Here is a 17,690-nt window from a genome sequence, read left to right as displayed (position 1 = left end):
TTCTTCCTCCAAAAGATGGGATAGTGCTTATTCAGCATAACCCTTCTCTCTAATATTGCTGTTTTAGTGGTAATTTGCTATTGACCTTTAGTTTCCTTTTGTTAAAAAACATGCAGTAAGAGTTTAAATTCCCTTTGGAAGAGCCTGTTTGCGAATGTATGAAATAACAAAAGTAATTTTGGTTTAGGCTGAATTCAGCCCATGCTGTACAGCAGTATTTACCCAGAGGTTGTACCAGTCATGCTTCAGCCATGAACTGGGGTATATTATCTAAGCTGGTATCAGGTGCTACAGACATGGGATTTTCCTATTTCTCAGTATGCTGAGTTTTAGTTCTGTATTCTGAGTTTTGGCTGGAATGAGATTTTGTGTGTTTGTTTTCTTTTTTTTAAGAGGTTGCTTAATATCAGCTTCTAGTTTTTAAGGGAGAGAGAGATGGAATTCATGAATATGTGAAAATATTAGAGATCTGAACACAAGGAAAAAATAGCATTGTGTTTATAGAAAATGCTCTTTGTAAAGATCTTACAGATACTATTGACTGCTTAGATATGTGCAAGAACTGTTTGTATGAAAAAAGTACAAGTGAAACTGAGCTAGCCCAGATTAGTTATCAGAAACCTAACCTGTTATTTTTCACTTGTTTTATTTTATTCCTCCACCCCCAACCCATGATGGTGGGATGAATTCACTTAGCAGTTGCTGGTCTGCGTACTTTTCTATTTACACAAGTGCAGTCAGAAGCTATTAGTACTGTTAAGGTCAGAACAAGTAAGACAATTTGTCTGCATGCATGTTTTAAGGGAGTTACGGAGAGAAAAAACATTATTAAAGGATGTATACAATGGAAAGGGTGTATACACATTGTATACAAGGAACACTTCTTCAGTCATTTTATTTCACTGCAGTATTTTACTTAGAGTCCTGTAATTACACGCTGATAATTTCTTCCCAAAATACAAATTAAGTAGAACTGTATCTGATCACTGGCTTAATGCAATTTTGAAACACCTTTTACTTTATAACTCTCATCCTTTGCCAAATTCTCACCAGAAAATGCAACTTTTCACTATAAATTAATTTGGTCCATACACAAGACCTTGTATTTGTCCATCAGTATTACCAACTTTTTTTTTAAAATAAGTCAAATTTGATGTTTTCAAAACCAACAAGTGCTCAGAATATCTTGTACAAATGATTGTCCATAGACTGGAGAGGAGGGAGGGAAGATCAAATGGAAAATGAATTAGATTCTTAGGCTGTGGAAGAGGGAACATTCCTGCACAGAGAAGTGACTCTGGAGATAAGTTTTAATTTCCTGAGCTCCAGTCTCTATATAGGAACATTGAAAGACTTCCTTCCTGATAACCAAGTCAGGCCAGGGGCTATAGTAAATGATATATTTCTGTATATAATTGCATGCTTGTGTACGTATTTGCATACTCACAATATAAATACAAATAGTGTACCTATAATGACAGAAGTAAACTTTTAAATGTGTTGCATGTATTTGAGGTCTGGCACATACAGTGCACCTGAGATGATGTAATATATCAGTATCCGTTTAGTATTCTATAAAGGATCTCTTTCATACTTTGTCTTTACGTAAAAAACAAAACCAAGCCAAAACCAGAAAATGAAAGAAACACCCTCCCCAACCATTCATCTTACGTTTTTAAGAGGATCGGGATTGTGGTGTAACTTTAAGAATGATTGAGTCACTGAGGTAGATGTGTTACAGGTTCCTAATGCATCTGTCTCCTGCATGCATTATTATAGTCGTTTCTGCCTTACTAAGATCTCCTCATTCCGTGATTACTTAGGCAAAACCCTGAAGCTCACTTTGAGTGATATTTTCATAAGCACTTCAGGAAGAAATATTAGGAGACTTTTTCTTTGTTTACAGAAGGCACAAAACTTTTACAAAAAAGTGTAGGTCACCCTAAATTTTGCATTTGCAAATGTTAGTTTCAGAGCCTCAGATTTTGTTTCCTCTTAGCAGTTACTTTCTCGTAAAACTCTTTTAATTTGCTGTTTCCAGCCTTGGTTCCTTTTTTTAAAAGTGAAGCCCACGGTTTTTCTTAATGTATTGTAGGATTTTTGGATGAAACTGTATTTCTAAATAAGCAATATTGTGCTAAGCAGAGCTGTGGTATAACTTGCTTTGTGAAGCACGGACCTGAATTTTAGACCATTGTCTAGATATTCCAAACTGTAAAATAAAATTACTTGCATCCCTTATTACAGTTTGTGTAACAGCATCAGAATTAAAGGTATTACTGAGCTGTTCTATGTGTCAGTTAACCTAATGTAATGTCAGATACATTGCTTAATTTCTGTGAGCTTTTAGTATTATATGTTTTAGTTCCACTTGTCATTAGCTCTTTCTTAAAATTATTTTTTTTCATAACCATTCATAATTAAGGATTAGCTCCAGAGTAACTATTTTGTATCACAATAAGAGAATTTGTATCAGATTATGTGGTTTTAGAAAGTGTGAAATGTAAATATGTTGATAGTATGCAATATCAGAAAATTACTTTCAATTAGTTTTAAATCAGGCAAGCCTATTTATTGTATAAGTGGAACTTTATGGACTGTGTAGCTGTTTAACTTTCTTTAGGACAACTTTGGAAAAGGAGAAAAAAAAAAGCTGTAAACTTAAAGAGATTCCGATGGTGCTAAAGTGTTGCCAAGCAAACCATAAAAGATAAGTCAAACTGTAATTCTGTAGAAAAGCTATGAAATACTTCTACATATGTGCTGAAGTTGTTTTTGGGTTCCTGAAACTGTTTGTGTGTCAAGTCAGCTGTGGAAATGGCTAGCTAGCTAAAAGCTAAGATTCCTGCAGCTTGACTGTTGTGGGGAGACTTTTTTCTGTGAAAACAGTTGTAAAGTGGAACATCTGAAAAATATGTTCCATGCAGAATGGATCTTCACACACATTTATTTTGACATTTTGGTTTGATTTGAGAGAGAGAGAGAAGATTCTGAAATAGCCATTCACAGATGGCCTGTGCGGGTTTTATTTTTTATATGCTTCTCTGTGTTTTTGGTTTGGGGTGGATTTCTTTGCATGTGTTTGCAGACTTGTCAATCCCTCTCTTCCCCCAGATCACATCCTTCATTTTTTATGACCCGAATTTTTGTCCTTCTTCCAGAAGCTGATGTTTAAAAAAAATTTTAAAAAAGGAGAAAAGGGGGAAAACCCCACTACCCCAACCCCAAAACAACAACAAAACATCCCAGATCAAACTCCTTCACTCCTTGCCTCCAACCCTACTTGCCAACCTAAGGTGTAACTTCCAATGATAAAAGTTTTCTTGGCATTGACTGAAAATTTATGTATTCTGTGGACAGTGCAAAATTTTTCCAGAAGCACGAAAATTCTCCCACCTTTATGCCTTCAGCAACGAATAGATATGGGGAGTCCAGAGGGCTGTCTGTGCTCTCGATGGGGATAGCGCAGGTGGCAAAACCTGGTGTGACTTCAGCTAGACAGGTGAGATGCAGACCTTGTGTGTCTGGCCACCCTTCTGCAGGGCTGGACTCAACCTCTCTAGCCTGTACTGATGGGAGTATCCTTTCCAGGTGGGAGTTGGGAGTGAATTGCTAGAGTCTCTCTGTTTTCTTTTGAAGGTATTGAGTGAAAGCCGTTGCAGATAAATTGTGGTTGTGAAACGTGCCTAAGCAGCTGGTCCATCTGTGTACGAGGAATAAAAACTCTAAGTGGCGCTGGTAATCTCTTTGTGAAATGTCAGCGCAAAATATCCCTGCATTCTAACTGTAATTATGAATATTCAGTGTATTCAGTTATTTTTCTTTAAGAAAACCAGATGTTGAGCTTGTGCTGAATTCCATCAGTGATACATCTCTTGTTTTGTTTTTAATCCCAGAAGAAGTTAGCTGTATACAACAAGATGCAGGAGTCTCTGGAAGTGACCCTTCCCAGCAAGCAAGAGGAGGATGAGAAAGACCAGCCTGCCGAGATGGAGTACCTGAACTCTCGCTGCGTCCTTTTCACTTACTTCCAGGGAGACATTGGTTCAGTAGTGGATGAACACTTCTCAAGAGCTTTGAGCCAAGCCAGTAACTTCAGTTCAGAAACTGCCCTTACCAAGAGCAAGGCAGGGCTAAGTGCTCTGTGGAGAGGTAAGAGGGACAGTAACTTGCTCTCTGTGGTGTGACTTACTGGGTCTGTGTCGTGGTAATGCATATTGCATTGCAGCTGAAATTTTCTCCTCTGTGGAGGTGGAAAAATCCCCCCAAATTTGAATGAACCTAGGAGCTTCATGAGGTTGAGTGACCTCATAAAGAGGTGCCAAAGGCGTGGAAGAAGCAGGCGATGTAGCCTGCAGCTCTGCTGAGTCCTGGAACGAACAGGGTGGAGCTCACGTGGCTTTGCGAACGTCTGCTGCAAGGTTGGAGGCTTATTTTTAAGCTCCAAGTGTGAAACTTGGCCTGTGAGGCACGAGCAGAGCTGTTTGGGATGCTGGCCTTGGATGTGAGGAGACCCATCCAGCCTTCTTGTGTGACTTTGCCAGGCGATTAAGATTCGTCTACAGCTGCTTTTCAGGTTGAGATGGGCCAGCACAGGCTGGAACAGACTCAGGTGCAAGCCTCGGCCCACGTGGCCATAGCCATGCGGTGTGCTGCCTTGCAGCCTGCCCATGCATGGAGCTTACTGGAGAGATGTGGCCATCATTACTGGCTTTGTGTCTGTAAAACGGGGATAATGTTACTCTGCTTCCAAGCAGGGAGTAGAAACATGGTAGGAACTGCAAGGCATTTGCATACTGCCACAACACGTCTTGTTATGTATACAAGCATGATCAAAGTAACAAAGAACAGATCTTGCCGGATGTACTAGACAGACTTTACAGATAAGGTTTCAAAATTGGCGACTGGGGAAAGTGTGCCGGTAACACACTGTTTCCATTTTGTTGAACGTGGCAGTCTGGGTAGCTTTTCAGATCCACAGTTGCTTTATTTCTGGTTATGTCCTTATGTGGACTGGCAGAGGGACACAAACTGAGTATCGTGGGCAATGGCCTTGCATCAGGTTGAGTGAGAGAGTTACTGTGGGGGTCCTTGCAGAGGTGATGATGTTCATAATCAGTGATGTTAAGGTGAGAGCGTGTTGATGAAAGTCACAGATAATAGATTTTTGGAAACCACAGTAAAGAAAAAAATAGCATAGAAGGACTTGCTTTCCAGAAGGATGATGACAAATTCAAGGAAGTTTAAGCAAAGGTCGGCTCAAGTGGCTAGGGAGCTAGAGGAATTTATGGCTTCAGCCGAGACCATTAATGTTAATGGGAAATTTTCCGTTGACTTGACTGAGAGCAGAATTGAATCAATGCTTACTAAAAAGGAGACTGAAGCGTTTATAAATGGCCCAGACAGACTATAAATGTTCTAGAGATGGGATCAAGGCAGATCCCCAGGGACCTCATGCCTACAGCAAGCCCTCTTCGCTGACCTTGGAGACATACCATGGGGTGGAGTTGTGTGTTTTCTCTTCAGCCTCACACATACCATGCTGTTTTTCCCCACCTCCCCCTTGTGGTTCCACAGCCCTCCCCAGAGGGCTTGGTGGGGCATGAGGCTGGCCTTGGCATGAGGGTTCTTCAGCCATGCTGCCTCCTGACCATGCCTGCCCTGTGCTGTCACCGGGGAATGGATGTTTGCATATCCAGAAAGTCATCCAGGAATAAAGTAAGGGGATATGTCCTCTGCTGTCGTTGTACCTGCTGTAGTGGTATGAAAATCCTCAGGGAGGCTGCTGGGCCTAGGCTGCTTGGTTCTGTTCTGTGGATACTGAGAAGCTGAGGATATTTGTTTCTTTAGAGGAGAGAGCTGACAAGTTTTATCAGGCCCAGATGAGTTTCTGAATTATGCTTGCTTGAAAAAAATGGGGAAGGAATGATGTTAATACCTTGGTCAGGTGCAGTTGTCAAAGGTGCTCAGTTACCACAATTGGATGTGAATTGCATAGAATCATAGAATGTCTTAGGTTGGAAGGGACCTTAGAGATCATATAATCCAACCTCCCTGCCATGGGCAGGGATGCGCTTAACTAGACCAGGTTGCTCAAGGCCTCATCCAACCTGGCCTTGAACACCTCAGGGGAAGAGGCATCCAGAACCTCTCTGGGCAATCTATTCCAGAGTCGTACCACCCTCATACTGAAGAATTTCTTCATAAGATCCAACCTAAATCTGTTTTCCTTTACCTTAAATCCATTTCCCCTTGTCCTATCAATGGACGCTCTTGTAAAAAGTCTCTCCCCAGCCTTCCTGTAGGTTCCTTTCAGGTATTGAAAGGCAGCTATTAGGTCCCCCCAGAGTCTTCTCTTCTCCAGGCTGAACAATCTCAGCTCCCTCAGCCTATAATTTGTATCCTATTACCTAAAGAAGTTAAAATATCATTAGCTTGATGATCTGTTTATAAATAACCTGCATGGGTAGTCAGAATTTTTGTTAACAAATTACTTAAAGATAAATTTTAAAAGAACACAAACAACAGTTTTTTTGGGTTTGGAAGGTACATATTTAAATGGAAAGTGTGGGCATGAAGTAACTACTTAGCTTACTGTTATTTCTTCTTTATCTGAGAAGAAGGATTAATAATATTTTCTGCTTTTTTAAATATTGTCGTGGGTTTTTTAATGTCCTGATGGAAGAGAAAAATAAGATAATATTGTAGATTTTTTTTTGTTTTGAGGGATTTTGCTTATGTATTAAAAATAGAACCTCTTGTCCTGAAAAGAACAAGATTTTTTCTTTTGTATGTTGAAAATACTGATCAATTTAGGCTAAAATTAACTTAAAAACTGACTTTTAATAAAATACAGTTCCCTACAGTAGAATTTGGTAACATGAACTTGGAATATTCAATTTTAAGTATAGCTACCTGAAATCTTCTGCAGGAGCGAATGAAGCTATTGATATCTTGAAACTAATGTTACCCTAATGGTATCTTTATTAGCATGTTTCTCCTAGCTGAAAGTGTTGGGATTTTTTAATTTCTTGGGTTTTGATTTTGTATTTTCTTCCTCCTGCCTTAACTGAGAAATAAGGTACTACAGAAAATTCCATACATAGTCTTCTTTACAGCATGTGCGCTTTGGCATGTTTTCAGTGCACGTTGGTCAGCCACCATGAACCTTTGCATTAGTCACTACTTCGTGGTATCTGAGACGTTGCCATCTCTCTGCCTCCCTGTATTTAGAATAGGAAATTGTGGTAACTGTAGTATCTTTCTCTGCAGGCAGTTTTTGTTAAATGCCTCCTTCTCCCGTCCTGAGACCCTGTGGAAGCTTCTCAGATTATTTTTTTTTTCTCTTTCTCATGAATAGTGCTGAAATAACTGTTTCTCCATTGCCATGTCCTATAGAGGCCAGGTATCTGATGTGATGGTATCTGTAAAGACGGTTGGTTGTGCTCACTGTTCTAAAAGTAGGAAGGAAAGGAGATCCTTCAATTACTGTGGAGGCGTGTGGTGGTTGAGGTTGTAGTTCAACACAGACACGGGTTTTTTTAATGGGGTTGCTGCATACTTAATACTTAGTAGCATCCTCTGTGAGCATTCAGGGTAGGTGAAGTTTTCTTGCATGTTCATATAACCTGGTTGGACCTTGTATCTCCAGTGACATTACTTGACCTTGACCTGTGAGGTTGTCTTTTGCAGTTACACTCAGTGATGTCTCTGTGGGGCTGGTCCATGATAGTTTCTAACAGTGGTAATGGTTTGGTGAAATGTGAGCAGGTTTGAAAAATGGAGATGACCAAATGTGTTTTCTGTGGCCCAGACCTTCTGCATGATTGGTAAAGTCAAACTGGTATGCAATCTGGGATGAATTCATATTGGCAAATCCAGTGGTTTAAAGTGCTCTCTCCTAGTATTAAGGTTGTCCTGCAATTATTTTGTGGTTTTCTGTGCTCTTTTTGAAGTGAGATGGTTTGGATTTAGGGCTTTTCCATGTAGTTAACAGCCAGATAGTTTCTAAAAACTCGATTACAGAGGTTAATTTTCCAGAATACTGGCAATGCATTGTCAAGCTGTGCTCATCTGTTTAGTGGTGAGGAAAACAACAGACTGGACATGAAGAAGCTTGATTTTGCTTGCTTTTTTTTTTTTTTTGAGTCAGCCCCACTGCCAACACTGTAAGCCATGTGTGCTCCCTGTCTCAGCCTAATCCCTTGTAACAAGGGACAATTCACAAATAAGGAACAATACCGATTTTGAGGGGTGCTTCTGTAATATAGTAGCTCTTGCCAGTCCTCTAGCACGAATTACAATAGAAATACATTGCAAAAGAAGAAAGCAACCATTTGAAGAATGCCATGTTGGAGTATAGTTTACTAGATAAAGCTTGCAGCCGCTGAAGCAGTTTGGCACAAAGAGAAGTTCTCTGTTTGTCCATAATGTGTTTGCAAAATTTATTTCCAATATCGGGAGTTAATCGGGCCCAATAAACTGCCTAAATCAAAGCCAGCTGATGTGCGGAAAAATGTCTGTGGTTTCAGATGATGTTAAAACAGATATATGACTATCCTGGTGATGCAGTCAGAAAACACTTTTACTATTTTTGTTTGCAAAATATTTTTTGTATAATCACAGTTCCGAGGTAGAAGTGTTTGAAGAATCTGTTTGTTCTAAATAGTATCTTCACCCAAGTCTCATTCCAGTTGCTTATCAAACAAAAAAAAGCAAAAGGTAATTAAAAAAAATTAATTTTTTGTAAATGTTATGTGAGGAATGGAAGATTCCTTGCCTCACCGAATATTAAACTTCCCTGGCTTTATTTCTCCCTGGGCTATTTTTAAGGCTGTTCTTTCATCAGAGGTGAAGTCCTGTATTTTTGTGTTTCCATCTTCTACCGAAAAAACACTATTTGAGCTGAGACATATTGCATGAAGCAATACTTTCAAACATGAGCTGGCAAGAGGATTGTGAGAATGGAGATGCCAATACTTTCCTACACACCAAAAACACTAACCACTCCTTCAAAAGAGGAATTTTTAGAATGTGATTTCATAATGTAGAGATATTGGAATCCATTTATATGGAAGGCCCTAACTGTAAGAAGCAGATAGACTTTTATTTCTGACAAAAACTTTTTTCAGTTACATTGACATTCATGCTTCTCTGATCCTATTGGGTACAGGACAACATGATTTATTCTATAAGGGATTAACATATGATGTGTTAGCTATGATCTTTATCCCATCAAAGCAAGTTTGAGAAGATTTGGTATTCTTCCTTTAGTCAAATGTCTCCTGTTCTGCAGCGTGACCTGATTCTGTCCTCAGCAGCATTTACAGACAGAGCAGCTGCTTTTGTAAATTATGTGTTCTGGTCCGGTCAGGAGTTAGGCTCTCCTCATAATTCCTGTACCAAGATCCTGAGAGAGCTGCGACTCTTCAGCCTGAAGAGGAAAAGTCTTCTCAGGGAGGATCTTACAGATATTTCTAAATACCTGATGGGGGGAATGAAGATGGAGGAGCTAGGATCTGCTCAGCAATGTTTGCTGACAGGATAAGAGGCAATAGGCATGAATTAGAAAACAGGAAATTCCATCTGAACACAAGAAAACACTTTTTTTTTCTTTTTTTTTTTTCTTCTTCCTCTTTTAATATTGTTGAGGGTGGCTAAACACTGGAACAGGTTGCCCACAGGGGTTATGGAGTTTGGATCTTGGTCAAAATCTGACTGGACACATGGTCCTGGACAACCTGCTCAAGGTAACCCCACTTTAGCTGGAGAATTGGACTAGACGATCTCAAGAGTCCCTTCCTACCTCAACTGTCCTGTGATTCTGTAATTGCTGAAGAAGCTTGAGTTCAGTGTTAGAATTTTCAGAGAAAGTCATTGTGGGGTTTTTGTCATTAAATTTGTTGTTCAGCTTGTCATACTTAATTTCTCTCCTCTCTACCAGAAAGCTCAACAATTTCAAGTCAAAGGAGCAGTTTCCCAACTTCATTTTGGACCAGCTCTTACCAGCCTCCCCCTCCCCCATGCTTAAGTGGAGTGCACCCCGATTTCCCTGTTACCGCACCAGGCACCTTCCCAACACCAGATCCCAGCAGCTGGCCAGGACACGGCCTTCATCAGACTGCCCCCCCTCCTCCCCCTGCTGCATCTGAATCCTGGCATTATCCTTTAGCATCTCAGGTGAGCCCATCATATGCACACATGCATGACGTGTACATGCATCGCCATCACCCTCATCCACACATGCACCATCACCATCCCAGCTCGCACCGTGACCCCCGGTACGGGTCCCTGCTGATGCCTTCAGTCCGCACAGCCAGGATTCCTGCTCCCCAGTGTGACGTGACAAAGACAGATCCCGCTGCTGTCACCAGTGCTACCTCAGCATGGGCTGGAGCCTTTCATGGAACAGTGGACATTATGCCAAGTTTTGGGTTTGACACAGGTAAGATGGTTTTTATTGTGTATGTGACTTGTTTTATCAGGGAGAATTTGAGCAAAGAAGTGGACTCCCTGCAGCTGAAGCAGGGCTTGTTCTCGGAGCCTTCTCCAAATATATTTCCGGGTGGGAATCCCTCCTGAAATTACTGTCAGGGCAGATGAGCTGTGAAACATCCAGCTCTCACTGCCTTTTGCTGAGAGACCTTCCTCTGACTTGGTCCCATTCAGGCCAAATGAGTTGTGACATGATAAGTGTATTTTTGGTTTAAATCTTGTGGGAAAAGCTTAATTAAACTTCCATGTGGAAGATTCCAGCTTGTTCAGTTAGTTCATATCGGCATTTAACAAAATATAGCTCCAATGAGGACTGAACTAATAACTTACCAGTACATGAAGATTGCATCTTACTCATCTAAGCTGGAACAGATCAGCATTTCCTTCCTGTGTGGTATCCAGGTGTTACGTAGAGATGCTGGTTGAGCTGTGCTTGCCATCAGACTAAGTTTCTGTAGGGTCTAGGCAGAGGTCTGTGAATTAGATTTGTTTTCCTTCAGGGCCTGTAGCCACAGGACAGCTAGCTTTGACTGGCAGGCTCTCATCTCAGTATTAGGAGCAGTCAAGCAGCCCTGACTGCTCTAGTTGCTTGAGACCAGGTGATGAGTGACTAACACAGTCAAACATATCCATCCTTTTGGATGTGTATTGCCTTTTTTCTGCCTGGTATTTCTCTCACCAGCAACAATCCTTGCAGATTAATACTTCTTAAATGCATTGTTATTTATTAAGGAAATACTAGCTTTGCATCTCTTTTCCCTTTTCCTTAAAGTGTCAGTTTATCTCTCTTTCTGATAGCTCTAGCTAACTGATTCAATGTGTGAGAAGCACGTTCTTGGATTGATTAGTGTGCAGGGGAGCAAGGAATTGGTGGAGATAAAAAAAAAAATGCTGTTTCTTAAATGTGAAATACTATGAGCCCAAAACCCAATTATAACACCTAACTGAATACAAATATCTCTTCCCTTAATAGCAACTGGGAACCAATAATCTCTTCTAAATACCACATCACTTGCTTCCTCAAGAAATTAAGAAAAAGCATAGTAGAATTCTTAACGCTGGACAATTTTATATATATTAACATTTCCAGCCATGCCAGTGATACAAGATGAGTTACATTTTGTGGTTTTGGGGTCTAAAATGATGATCTGACAAGACTGGGATTTAAAGTTTTACCCTTCTGACAAATTCTGTAATGGGAGTGAGCTGCATTCTCTGAAGTCTGAGCAGATCGTCACTGCCACTGGTAGAGGGTTGAGGCCCCTTATCTGGTGATAGCCCCAGCAGTCCAGTTCCGGAACTCTAGTATTTGACTTGCTTTTTGGGGATGAAACAGAGAACTGTGTAAGGGATATTTAGTCAGGAGGAACCATTAACTGGCTTAGGTACAAGCTGAATCTAGACTGTGGATTTTTTCAGTGCTTGGTAGGTTGATTTGGTTACTGCTACTTGGTTGGTAGTAGCACATCTAATAAACCAGATTCTTTTTCTCTTTTCTGTAAGAGCATAATACCTCAGAAAGGCCTATGGAGCACTGCTGTACAGGACTAATACAGCCTTTGCATGATGCTGGCTGCTCCTTGTAAAAATCCCTATGGAAGAGTACAGTTAGATGCCAGTTTTGTCAGGATTCTGATTTGGCAGTGCTTTAACGGTGGCTTACATGTCTTGTAGTGGTCTGCTTGGTGTGGGAGGGTGTGGAAGAGGCCTGAACTGTTAAATTCTGACCCATGCCTGATGTGTGGGTTTTAGTCCGTGAGTTCCTGTGGGAGAAGAGAAAGAGCGGAGATGTGTGACTGATTTGCAGGAGCAGAGGATCCCAGCAGACAAATGTCTCACTTGTTTGTAACTATTCAAAAGAGCCATGCACTGAAACACAACAGCAAAACCTTATCAGGCAACCCCAGTTTGGCACATAAGGCTTTGGAAACAAGAGAGCAAGCAACAAAATGCAGCGAGTAGATGTAGCCTGTGACATTACAGTTATTTGCTCTCTTACCCTGCACACTCATCTACCCTGGGCCCTCTGAGCAGAGGCTTTCTGGGAAGGCTCTGAACATCCTTTTCAGCCTTGCCAGCAGCTTGGATGTTTGAGACAAGTGCTTTGGTGACAGCTATTCAAGGCACGAGCATGGTGAGCGTGGTGAAAAGAGGGAGGTTAATTGCTTCAGTGCTTTTCATGCATGTCAGATGGTGTCATCGAAGGTGCACTGTGCTGCTGGAGTGAGGAGGGGGCTGCTGAAGCACCTTATTGAGTCATATCCAGCACTCAACAGCACAAGTGAAGCTTGTCTTGCCCCATGTCCCTTCCAGGGAAAGATTCTACTGAATAAGTCTCCACATCACACAGGATTTCACTACATTTAATGTGAAACAGCAATCTCAACAGAGACGCTAAAACTTGAAGGGCCTGAAAGAGCGTACTGACTTTCTGTGGCATAGAAGTGGTTTTGTAAGGCCATAGTGGCAAGAAAACTTCAGTTCTGAAAGCCTTTGCTCATATGTCCCTGGCACATAAAAGATATCAACCTGTGGAGCTGTCGATGTATCAGATTCCATGAGCTTCAGATGATTTATATTAAAAAGCTCATTTAGTATATAGCTAGACATTGATTTTCAGAGCCCTTCAGATATGAAAATTATTTCTCCCGCTTACTCTGGATCACATTTCTTGTGCTACTGTCACATGCGATTACAGAAACATTTGCAAAATTCCTCACGCTGAATTATATGTAATGATAGTGTTTGGATCTGGACAGGCTGGCTCTAATCTTACCCTCTTCCAGCAGCATTGTTGCATCTCTGCCATGCTAGGACAAATACTTAATCTCATGAATGGATGATGCTGAATCACTTCAAAGGTTAAGAGGAGTTTCCCCTGGCGTGCATGGTATAGTTTGGGAATTTATATTTCAGAACAAGTTGTGTGGGACATCAGCGTATCACCGTTCATAGAGCTAACAAAGTATTGATTTGTCTTGCACATCTGTTTGAACTTACATGTTCCTGTTTTAGAGGATGAAGAGGATTTAGCTACCTGATTCCCATTAAATGTGGCTTAATCCTCACACTTTGTGCTGCAAATTAACCCTTTAGTAGAGGTGGGATTAAGTAAAATGCTAGTCTACATCAAAATCTATTAAGACCTCTTATATTTGTTGCTGCTGGTATGCAGTGTCTTTCCAAAGCTGAAGTGCCCAAGCTGTAATGCTTAATGTAAAAGTATGTTTTGTATCAAGTATTGGTATAAACACATAGATAAATGCACATCATGTTTGTGCTTTAGGCCACAATTCTCTACCCTGCTGTTGTCAAGCACCGAATGTAATTCACAGTGTGTGTGCAGCAAGCGTTGCTGCAGCCGTAAGCCCGCAGTGTCAGGGCTAAATCCTCACGTTTACGTTAAGGGTACACAAACTGAGTTGAGCACTTTAGACCAGCGTGTTGTGGGTGGAATTGCTGCCTTGCACCAGAGCTGATGGTTATGGCCATCAGTGTTTTTCTCAAGGGCAGGATCGGAGGCTGCCCTGCACACCGGGTGCTTCAGGTTGTCAGTCGGATCTGGCTGTGCTGGCAACTGCCAGGTTGTTGGGCAGCACCGTGGTGGGGAGAGCAGAGCAACTCACCATCCTGCTGCAGAGCCTAGGAGGATATCCTGTCCTGCTGTTGGACAGATGTGCTGAGGGAGGCTTCCTGTAGCCCCAGCACACTTAAAAAGCAGAGCAGGATTTCTGACATATCTTCAGGCTGTAAGTCTAACTTAAAATTGAGACGGACATCCTTTGTCATGTAAAGTTATGCACACTGAGGTGTGTAACTTTAGGTGAATTAATTGACAACCTGTAGTCCTGGAACTATGGAAAGCCTACTTTTTGAAGTGCCTATACATCAGTGTGTCACATTGAATAAGGAATTTGAGTGGTCTACTTCTGTAGAGTTGTCTCTGTTCACACACACCCACACCCTACAAGTTGGTCACAGCCTTGCTGTGAAGGAGATCAGAAGCATAATGAGGAAAAGGCACAGAAAGCATTCCATCTTCAGTGCTGTAACTAAAGTAACTTTGGCTTTTTTGATTGTTTTCTCTGCCTCTTTAGATTTAGTACCTATAACTTAAACTTCCTTTTTACGGTTATTTCTGTTTGTTGGAAAGACACCTCACTAGGAAGGTGTCTGTTGAGCTGGTTATTCCCCTTCTACTAGTTGCTACTATCAGCTAGACATCCTCTTAAACAGGTGTGTGTGTCATTTGTTTTAAACTGCTAGGAGCCCTATAACCTGTTTCTCTCCTCATAGGCTTCCATTGTCTCTGGTGACCTTTAGTGCTCCACTGGTGGACTTAAATTACTTCTGTACACTCTTGACAGGTTTCTGCAGTCTGACTCCCTCTCTTTTTTTTTTTTTTTACTTTTTGTTGTCTTTGTTTAAAAAAATTGTGAACAGCAGGGGAACAATAACACAAAACTGTCATCACTTACTTTGAGGGAGCTTTGAAGGAAACTAACAGCAGTTTATGATGACTCTGCCTGTGAACAGTACTGCCAGGAAAACAAGTAACTCTTGAGCAACGAGAGACATCTTCATTGAGTAAAGAGCCTCTGAATGTGTTTTTATAGGCATACTTTAGTTGAGAAATAGCCCATTTTTTTTCCATCTAAAGAAATAGGCAGGAGTGTGTGTGAAATGGAGCAGAAAGCCACTGGACAGGGTTTGGCATGCTATACCTGTGTGCTCTTCTTTCCATGTCTGTTCACTGCTGGACACATAAGGGTTTGGACGTTGCTTAGGAATCCTCACGTGGATAGAGCCATATGCAGTCATCTTCTACGTGAAGGTTAACTGCTTTGTAGCTCCATTCTGAAATTATATTGATCAGAGTTAAATGTTTAACTGTTTGTACTCTTAAAAGAAGGAGGTGGTGGTCAGATCTGAACCCATCATGCCTATTAGGCTTTCTGAAAACATATGAGTGTTCTCATATTCACTAGATGATCAGATACAGAAATGAGAGATCCATGCAATCAATTTTAGCAGGTTAAAGTTCAAATGAATATGGATACAACATCACTGAAGTCTGGAGTTGTACCTACTTACATTAGTGGTGAAATTGGCTCTAAATTCATAGCTGTTCAGGTAGTTGATGTATTGGTCTTGATACACTGTTTAGCAGGGCAATATATAGTATGACACAGAGTGACGCATTGCTGTCTGTATAACAGTGATGATCTATAGTGAGAAGTACACTTTCATTTCACAAAATGTGATTAACTTGACTTAGAACATTGGGGGACAGGTTTTTAATCAAAGAGTCCTAAGCGCTTTACTGCCTCTGTAAGTATGTGCCTGCACCTCTCTACTTTCCCTATAAATGAGCAAGAAGGTGTCTTCTTTAGGAAGTTTCATTTGCACTTCCCCTTCTGTTGTCTGGATTTTAGGTATACGCCCTGTTGAGTGTAAATCTAGCAATGATTGAATCCCTCTGGAGAAGAGAAATCCCAGATTATAACACAGGTTCCAAGTCTATAACGCTAAAGCCACAACATAGCACCAGATTTATTAGATAGTCCTCACTTTTTATAAAGGAAAATGTTAGAGGAACTCATAACAAATGCAAGCTGAAAATCATTAATTTTTCACATGTGGAAGCACTAGCCATTCTTGGCTAAGAATCTGACACTGTAGGTGAAATTATTTGGGTTTTTTACATGCTGCGGGAACATTTTCCCTCTCTCCTCTGTAAGGTGAAGTGCCACAGAAACTGAGATCCTAAAGAGTCAACAGGCATTTTCAAAAAGAGGTAGGATCTGAGGCTGGCGCCTATCGGGGAAAAATATTCTGTTTTGTACTGGATTATCTATGCAGACCTTGATGGATGGTTTTATCACACCATGCCATGCTCCAAATGAGGTCAAAACAAGGAAGCACATGCAGGATTTTATCAGCATTCCTGAATCACTTGAGCCAGTCTGAAAATTAAGTATGATTTAAGCTTATCCCACATGAACTAAAAAGTGAGGAGTAATAGTAATGTTACTAACAAGTTCACAAGGCTGGTAAATTGTGAGATTTTCTTGTTCCTCTTTTTTTTTTTTTAAATCAAAACCTGTTTATCTGTACTTCAGTTGCTTGAAGAGGGGGGAGGAAAAAGCTGTATCATATTAAAATGTTATTTTTTTTTCTTTTCTGAAACATAGGTCTACAGCATCAGGACAAGAGCAAAGAAAATTCCTGGTTCTGAAATTCAGATAAATTGAGACCAGATAGAGCTGGAGTCAGCACAGCTGAGCGGGCAATATAACAGTCGTTGACTCCTTTTGCATGGGGCAAAGGACACACATGAAGATGAAGACCCAACCATTCTGGTTTTGCTGTTGAGCCTTTTGTTTGTAAGGCCACTTATGGGTCCCACAGTGTTGGAAAAAAACCAAAACCATAACTTTTCTTTCTTTCCTCATCTGAGCCTGCTGCAGCTGGGCAACCTAACTCCTTTCTGCTCCTTTAACAGTGTTTTGTTTTGTTCAGCTTGATATTTTTATGAACAGTCTCAATTGTCAGGAAAAAGACTCTCCCTTGACTACAGTGCGCCTCCTTTCAGGAATACAGTATTTTGTAGCTCTTTGTGCATCTATTTTTGTAGAAATACAGAAAGTTGGGGTAAGGATTGATGGGCTATTTTAGGATGACATATTTTTTTAAAAAAAATTGTAAAATTGTTAAGTTCTGTTTAAAGAACTTGCTCTCAGAGAAGCACTGGCAAAAATGTATAAAATGCTATTTTTAGATGTCTGTGATGTTTTTGTGCATTTTGGTTGTTTGTTACCTCAAATGTCTATCTTTCCTTTCTTTTTAAAGATCTAAACCTTCCTTGTTTCCACATTACTAGATTTTGATGTTCTTGTCCTTTTGTTCTAGCTTAATGAAGTATAATTCACACCTGAAGTTTCAGCCAAATATTTTTCCTGGTGTTATACTATAGTAAGGGTGGTTTTATTTTCTTGCTTCTAAAGGTGGCTTTGTGCTGTGCTGATTGTCAGAAACCTGCAAATACCTTTAGCACGGAGCAATGTTTGGGGTTACAGGAACTGCATTTCCAACTCATCCATTCTTTCAAAATGGACCAAATACTCTTATGGATTTAAATTAGACATGAGTTTGGGCTTCATCTATAATCCATTGAAGCTGTTGAACACAGTCCA

General features: G+C 40.6%; 1 protein-coding gene across 1 annotated transcript; it reads left to right on the top strand.

The window, feature by feature from the left end:
- The first annotated feature begins 3,454 nt into the window (after nt 1-3,454).
- Nucleotides 3,455-17,281, top strand: VGLL3 (vestigial-like family member 3). The gene is made up of 4 exons (XM_009865702.1): nt 3,455-3,502; nt 3,897-4,152; nt 9,944-10,444; nt 16,689-17,281. Exons 1-4 carry the CDS (start codon nt 3,455-3,457, stop codon nt 16,730-16,732), a joined length of 849 nt encoding a protein of 282 aa, XP_009864004.1. The 3' UTR covers nt 16,733-17,281.
- Nucleotides 17,282-17,690: the final 409 nt, after the last annotated feature.

Source organism: Apaloderma vittatum, unplaced genomic scaffold (assembly GCF_000703405.1).
Source record: "Apaloderma vittatum isolate BGI_N311 unplaced genomic scaffold, ASM70340v1 scaffold2963, whole genome shotgun sequence".
NCBI classification, from domain to species: Eukaryota; Metazoa; Chordata; class Aves; order Trogoniformes; family Trogonidae; genus Apaloderma; species Apaloderma vittatum.
This window is presented reverse-complemented; position numbering and strand designations above follow the sequence as displayed.

Bases quoted from the DNA above. Each gene is read 5' to 3' on its own strand.
- VGLL3 (XM_009865702.1), top strand. From the start codon at position 3,455: ATGGGGATAGCGCAGGTGGCAAAACCTGGTGTGACTTCAGCTAGACAG. The intron at 3,503-3,896 runs GTGAGATGCAGA...TTTTAATCCCAG, and splicing joins GTGTGACTTCAGCTAGACAG to AAGAAGTTAGCTGTATACAA. The intron at 10,445-16,688 runs GTAAGATGGTTT...TCTGAAACATAG, and splicing joins AAGTTTTGGGTTTGACACAG to GTCTACAGCATCAGGACAAG.